Source organism: Juglans regia, chromosome 9 (genome assembly GCF_001411555.2).
Source record: "Juglans regia cultivar Chandler chromosome 9, Walnut 2.0, whole genome shotgun sequence".
In the NCBI taxonomy this organism is placed as follows: Eukaryota; Viridiplantae; Streptophyta; class Magnoliopsida; order Fagales; family Juglandaceae; genus Juglans; species Juglans regia.
The window spans coordinates 21,910,719-21,918,788 of NC_049909.1; the positions used below are offsets into that span (position 1 = coordinate 21,910,719).

Below are 8,070 nucleotides of genomic sequence, written 5' to 3' on the forward strand. Positions count from 1 at the left end.
GAACAAAAATTCAAAACTAGGTATAGTAAGGCTAATCAGTACTTAAAGCTAGCTCAAATAAAGCCGAGGATACTCATGATATGCGTATAATATTTTTCACAACATTTTATACAATTGATCTATTTTAAATGATAAGGGATATTTTATAAAATAACTTGTAAAAGTAAGTAATATCGTTTCATAAAAATATCGACCTAAATTTAAAATATAATTATATAAATGATCATTATAAAAAGAATTGTTACGTATATCATTACTATGTTATAAGTTAATTCCTAAGCTTAGTATGTACGTAGTTATGTTCCTGATCATGTTGGTCAGTCACAAGATGAATTCGTTACAAGTAATTATGAGCTTCACGAGTGCGGTGCACAAGATATATCTTGATCAACACGGAGTAAAAGAATCTAATTAATTAAGACATAGACATGATCACTTAGAATATCATGTGTTTTATAGTCTATGATCAGATTTGTCAGCATACTTAACAGTTCCATCGAATTATTTGTCTTCTCTGCAGTGATAATCATAATATATAGGATATTATATATGATTCCAGTACTTCCCCGCCATCGGTGTATCAAAATTAATATGACTCATAAAAAAATAAAAAATAAAGTAAATAGTATAGTAGTACTGTAGGAAAAACAAACAAACCAGAAAAAGAGGCAACTAACTAAAACATTTATCATTCTCATTAATTCACTATAAAATTCCATTTCCATTTTTATTAAAGAATTAATTAATGTGAGACTTGGCACTCAATATATATTGCATCTTAATCATATGCTCACATTCCAAACTTACAAACTGACGTAATTTAATATGATACGTTAGATATACTTTATAATAAAAATAATTTTATAATCTAATGTACCATGTCGTGAGTTAAGAGTTTAACTTATCGATTCGAGCTGAATAAAGAATAAAAAAAAAATCTCAAATTCAAATATTTTGAGTCGAGCCGAGCTCGGCAAGTCAAAGACTGGCTCGGCTCGATTACAACCCTAATCAGTAGTACTATCAGTCTTCATCTTTCCAATATGGGACTTAGCAAATGTTAATTAATCTCTCCTTCTTAAATCCCTATGGCCACAAACTTGCACCTAATTTTTTTATTTTTTTTTTTAAATGTTGTAAAACATCCCAAGAGTAAAAAGTGATTTTTGCATTCTTAAACTTATTACCCTTATTTGAGAAAAGGTAATGGGATTATAGGAATCTTTTTATTTCACCTAATTAATTAATGGGCCACCCAAAATCTTCGTGAAGTGGAGTAGCTGCGGCCACAAGAATACGCCTGCAATGGATGCACCGGGTGTGACAGAAGCATTGCCTTCATGTTTGATCAATATGTTAATTATTTGTTCGAGTCTACTTGGCCATCAATTCGACACGGTACTGCTATATCTGATCTCCTCAATATCCTTCTTGTTTGGTTCTTGAAATTTGTGATGATCAGGAGACGACTTCCTATTGCAATAATTGAGAGCAAATCATGACATTTAACGAGGTATTAGCCCCCTATTCTATTTTAATATTTATCTATATATATATATATTATGAACATGGAAAAAGCTACATTGAGTGTTAAATTTGATATCTAATTTTGACGTTTTATATATTTTATTTTATTTTTTACGTAATGATTAAGAAAATAATTATTAATGTATTGATATTTTTTTTATATATTTTTTAAAAATATTTAAAAATAATAGAAAAATATATGAATAAAAAATTTTAAAAAATATAAGAAAATGAAATTGTACTAGGCGGCAGCCTAGCACTACTCTCCAAACTTCTATGCCCTAGTTCTTTTTATTATTATTATTATTATTACTATTCAAGAAATTAAAATAGTGTCAACATCATGGTCCACACGTTAATTTAGTCATTGTTCGAATGTTGAGTTGAGTTAAGATGAAATAGGTCGACTTTTTTATAAATAATAATAAGTTGAGATTGTGGAATGATTTTTTTGGATCTACCTAAAATAAATTTAGATGTATTTGAATATTGAGATGAATTTAGATGTATTTATAAAAAATTAAAAAAATTATGAGTCTTATATATAAAAAAGATGTTGAATTGAAAAAATTTATGAATTTCATATATAAAAAAATTTTAAATTAAGATAAATTTAATGATTTAAAAATCAGATATTTGAATGTTTAAAATTAGGCTGAATTCAATCTAGATTTCAAACCACGATAAGCTCTTTTTGGAGTAGTGAATTTTTTAATATTGATTCAGTAGATCTAGCTAGCTAGCTAGCTAGGGGAAGAAAGGTAGTAATCCAACCATCTATCGTCCATATATCCAGGAGAGATTTGAGATTGGGTAGATATGTATTATATATTGATGGATCGAAAAAGCCACTTATGCAACAAATGATGTATTGGGATTTGCATGACGAGACAATTGTCATTGCTAATGAGGAACAATCTAGCCAACATGGTTTCCAACTTTCAAAACATTTTTTTTTAATTTATCTTCACATTAATATCATGCTACAGTGGGATTATTTGCTTAGAGTTCTTTGTAATTAATTATCTGTTTGTATTCCATTATTTAAAAAAAAAAATATTCCAAATATTGGGTTTTTTTTCATACTTCATGTACTTTTCCTATTCATGGTAATGAAACTATTTACCAATTTTAAATAGATAAATTTTGCACAATATTTCTATAAAAAAAAAATAGATCACATAATAAAAAAATATATATTTATTTCTAATAGGATTCTCTTTTTAACAAAGAGCCTACGCAACAGTTGTGCACTTTAAATTTATATATAATATTACTCCTACAATTAAGTTCACGGGTCATAATCACTTTTTTAAAAAAAATATTCACTTTATTAATTCGTTTAGAGTCAGCATGATCACCTAATAGAAAGTGTTGATTTTAGGGCACTGAGCACCAAACTGACTAACCGAGTAATCTCAATTGGTTTATTGAAAGAATCCACAAAAAGCCATATACAATATATATTATTTTAATCTTATATGATTAGTATATTATTTTCATGGTACAATCAGTGTTTCTTTTCTTTTTTATTAATATTTTTTTCTGAAATGGAAAAAGAAAAAAGCCAAAATAGGAGAAATACAGACGGTCTGTCAGTGTCCATTGATCGATGGTCTTGTAGAAAATGTTATGACGATGATAATAACATCCTTAATCTATCAAAAGGAATACATACGGACCGACGAGGAACTGCATGGATTGGATCGAGCCCAAAGCTAAGTAACAACGGGCCAGGCCCGTTTGTATTAATAATTCCACTTTCAGGAACCCATGCTGGGCTGCGACAACTACTTCGGATTGGGGCTCTGTGTGCGTATCAGTTAGCTTAACTACTCCTTCATTTGTGTTTGTTTCTTGTAAAATTAGGGGTATTTTCTGGGGTTTCTCATCCATAAATATGAGGGGGTCTTAAAACATTTACTGATCAACACTTATAATACTATTCGGATAATCGTCATGTTTGAGCCTATGAACCATTAATTCATGTTCTCTCTCTTTTACTCGAAGTTAACAAGTTTTTCTAACCCTTATTATTAGCCACGATGAGAAACGTCCTTTTAAGTGCGAAATATTAGTTCAGACGTTGATACATCGCATATATGTTATAGTTTGAACTTTGAAGAGACAATCATAATAGTGTACGAGATTGTTAAGGCATATGTGCTACCAGCACGGTGGGAGAATAGTCTAGAAGAATCTGGAACTACTCTACACTAATAGAATGGATGTCAGTGGTCTCAAGGTTGTTTGTAAATTTCAAATGAAATTCTATGTAAGTGTCATTTCTGTTTTTCATGCGATATACTGTATAAAAAAGACTTATAAGTCATATTCCTGAATCTCCTCTACTTGCTAACTCTCCTTTCACGTCGTATTCATCCTCTCAACCTGAGTCTCTCACAAATCGTTTCTCCTCTCCTGTCTCAACAATCTCGTTATCTGCTTCGTCTGACTTACCATCCACTTACAGCCATCCACTGCCCTCTAATCCGACCCCCTCACATCTTACGGTCACACGGTCAAAATCAAACATCCACGATCCTCTAATCCAATCCGACGCCACTATTCCCTGGCCAACTCCCAGACCCTCGCTTTCTCTCACCTCTTCTTCCTCCCTTTCTATTCCAAAGGAATCTTTCTCTTATACAGAGGCCTCTACGTATCCTGAGTGGCAAGTAAACATGGCTGCCGAGTTCCAAGCTTTTCTTCAAAACCAAACCTGGATTTTGGTACATTCCTTTTCGAATTTTAACATTCTTGATTCCAATTGGGTGTTAAAAACCAAGCGTAGGTCTAATGGCACTCTTGAATGTCGCAAGGCATGACTTGTGGACAAAGGTTTCCATCAACAACTCGGGCTTGACTACACCAAAACCTTCAGTCTTGTAGTCAAGCTTGTATATTTTAGTCTATGTCGATGATACTATTGTTACTAGTTCAAATAACTTGCTTATTTTTTACTTCATTATTGCACTTCGTTCTTATTTCCCTATCAAAGATCTCGATACTTTAAACTATTTTTTTGGGTAATGAGGTCACTAGGAATGCCAATGGTTTGTCTATTTCGCAATCAGAATATATCTCAAATCTGTTATTGCGCACCAATATGCACAGATCTAAGCCTGTCATGACACCTATGTCTTCCACTATTAAACCCTAGCACTCGAAGGTTCATCTTTTGAGGATCCTCAGCTTTGTCGTAGTGTAGTTGGCAGTCTGGCCTTTACTGGGCCAGATATCTCATTTGCTATCAAACGTATATGCTTGGTCTTTACTAGGTCAGTATGTCAATTCATGCATTATCCACGGCTTCCCCACTGGTAAGCTGTAAAACGTATTCTTTATTATCTTAATCTTACTCAACATTTTTGTCTCCATTTCAGTGCATCTTCTTCACTAATATTATCTGTTTTCTCTAATGTTGACTGGGCTGGTTGCCCTAATGAATGCACGTCCACTAGTAGTTTTTGTATTTACTTTGGTTTTCATCTTCTTTCTTTGAGATCTAAGCCCCAAGAAACAACCTACAATTGCTTGGTCTTCTACTAAAACCGAATACAAAACAGTAGTTAACACTACTTATGAACTTATTTGGCTGTAATCTCTTTTTAAAGAACTTGGTATATTTCTGAATGATCCACCTACTTTGGATCAACTTGCAGATATTTTCATCAAGCATTTATCCTCCGCTCACTTTTTTCAATTATGATCAAGCCTCACAATTTGCCCTGTAGTGCTTGACTCGCGGGACACTGTTAAGGCAGTTGTGCTACCAGCTCAGCAGGAGAATAGCCCTGGGCGTACTCTACACTAACAAAATGAGTGCAAGTGGTCCAAAGTTGCTTGTAAATTTCAAATGAAATTATCTGTAAATGTCATTTCTGTTTTTCATGTATAAATAAGACTTATGACTTATGAGTCATTGTAAAGGTGTACAGAAATATATGCAAACTTTGAGAATACGAAAATTTTTCACAAACACTTGCTCTGCATTTATTATTTTATTCTCAGTAGAAATTAAACAAACTTGACATTCATTGGCAACGAGAACAATGAACTCTAATCCTTGCCCATTTTAGTAAAGCAGCAACAAAGCCCACTCAGTACAACATAAGTACTAACGCCGTCTGATCTACTTTGAATATTTGATGTATCCCACGGAAGAAATATTTACATCTTTGATAAGAGTCCCAAGTAATGGTGCAAGCAAGCACTTGGAAGTATCTTCCTTGTAAATGAAACCTAGACACTTACAGTCCTTATCGCACTTCTTCCTGCATTCCCCAACCTTCATTGGGCCATCGCCATCCTTCAAATACGGGTTCATGAAATGCTCCACCCCCAGAATCTTATAGTAATCTACCTTTGCTGATCTGCTCTTACACGGCCCCAACTTCGGCGGTGCGCAACTCTCACTCCAACCTAAAAGCCCTTTCGGGCTTGGGCACGCGACGCACATCTTCTTGTCACATAATCCATACGCGCCGCACTTGGACGGCAACGCGCATTCTCTGACAAAATAGGACGAAAAGAATGCAAAGCTCTCTTCCCACCTTAAGATACTCACTTTGTTATAGTAAGTCATGGCCTTGAGATTACCATCAGAGCCAAGCCTCAAGAACGAATACGTTGCGTTGTAATTGCGCTGATTTAGAAAGATTTCTTGTGCATTGCCAATAGGACGTACTTGTAGGAGGCGACGCCGGCCAGCCGGTGGTGGTGGAGCATTAGTGTCTTGGTTTGTGGTAAGGACTAGCTGATAGCCGGTAGCGTTTTCATTCTCAGGCACTGCATTAAAGGTTACAGTACTGCCATAGTCACTGCCTATCCATCCCCCATATGTAAGAAGCTGACCCGAGTTGTTTAGAAACATGGTGAGCCCATTGTGGTCAAGAACAATACTATATGGCCCGTCCGAGGGGTCCATGTCGGATTTCCGGCTAACGAGCTTGTTCCGGCCGTTGATTCTTAGAGACTGTCCGATTAGAAGAGTATCAGTAGGATAATCGAAGCTTTGCCATATAAATCTTCTGTTCTTGTCGTGAAGCACCAAGTTCCCATTAGGGAGTAACTCGAAGCCAGTGACGCCCTTATTGGCGGTGTTGGTTTGCCACGCCACACGTCCATCTACGTCGGCGAGCACCATGTTTCCATCCCTCCCGAAAGAGAGTGTGGCGTTTTCGCGAACCGGATGGTTGCGGTTGGCATCCCAGACCCACCGCATTAAGCTTTCGTCGCGTTGAATACCGGCTCTAATGGCTAATATGTAGGCATCTGGGGTGGTGTTGTAGAAGCAGAGCCGGAAGGGGACGGTAAAGAAGCTGTAAGCCTCAGTTTGAAATGTACGGTAGCTTGCGTCGTATTCGATAATATACCATCCAAACTCACCTTGGTTTATGATTTTGAAGGTTTGGTTTGCAGGGACTTGCCCATGAGTGGCAAAGGCCAAGAAGCCAATTATGAGCAAGAAGCGAATTGGGAGAAAGCTGGGAGAAAGAGTGGCCATCTTAGTCAATTTGTTGATCAGCTAGCATATATGCATACATATATATAAAGATTTTTAGTGTAGTTGTTTTCTAAGAGGGTAGGTGTGTCTGATAAAATATGAATTAATGCATGAGGAGACATTATTTCAATTAGCTGTGCAGCATCATGCAATATGGTACGTACGTACGAACAGATCAGTCCATTAATTTGCATCGGACCATGTCAATTTAAAGCTTACCAACCAAATTAAATATATATATATATATATATATATATATATAGATCAGATTGAGTTAGGTGATGAAAGTACTCGATCAAGTCCATGGCAATCAGGTTCAAAATTACCACGTGGAGTACGCACTCTTTTAAGTGGGATCCGAACTGATTAAAGCCGTCCTTATAATAATGTCGTCTATAAAAACAGAATTATAGCGAAAAATCTAAAGATAGATCTGAAATATTCAATATTTAATACGGTCTTGGCCTGGTGATCGCCTCCCAAACTTTTTAACAATGAGGTGCCATGTGCATTCTTCAATGAGACTTACACGCCAGTCTAGCTAGCTAGCTGTCATGTTTGAAATATTAAACAACGAATTCAACTAGTTTTTTCTTTTTTTTTTTTAGCTGAGCTTGTGAATAGATTCATTTATGTGAATTAACACTTAGTAGGAATGGACCAATTAATTCAGTTCCCTTGTGGCAAGTGGACCAAGTGGTACACGGATATTCTTTTTCTTGTAATTATTACAAGTTTTGTGATTATCCATCTGGTAGATTTTTTTCCTTTTTATTTATTTTTTTTAAATTATTCTCATAAATTATTATTCACTATCTCAAATATTATATTTTATAAAAAAATATCTTTATATTTTATAAAAAATCTCTCATATTTTATAAAAAAATTATAAATATAAAATATGAGAATAAATAATAATTATTATATAGTAAATTTTTTTTTTATACAAAACTTTAAAATATATATATATATATACGAAAAAAATACAAAAAGAAAAGCCGACACAAAACATGAGGATGTCCAATTTTTTACAT

The 8,070-nt window shown here is 34.5% G+C and overlaps 1 protein-coding gene across 1 annotated transcript; it reads right to left on the reverse strand.

The window, feature by feature from the left end:
• Positions 1–5,475: 5,475 nt before the first annotated feature.
• Positions 5,476–7,127, reverse strand: LOC109005809 (EP1-like glycoprotein 2). Its single transcript, XM_018984850.2, has one exon. It carries the CDS (start codon positions 7,034–7,036, stop codon positions 5,663–5,665), a length of 1,374 nt encoding a protein of 457 aa, XP_018840395.1. The 5' UTR covers positions 7,037–7,127; the 3' UTR covers positions 5,476–5,662.
• Positions 7,128–8,070: the final 943 nt, after the last annotated feature.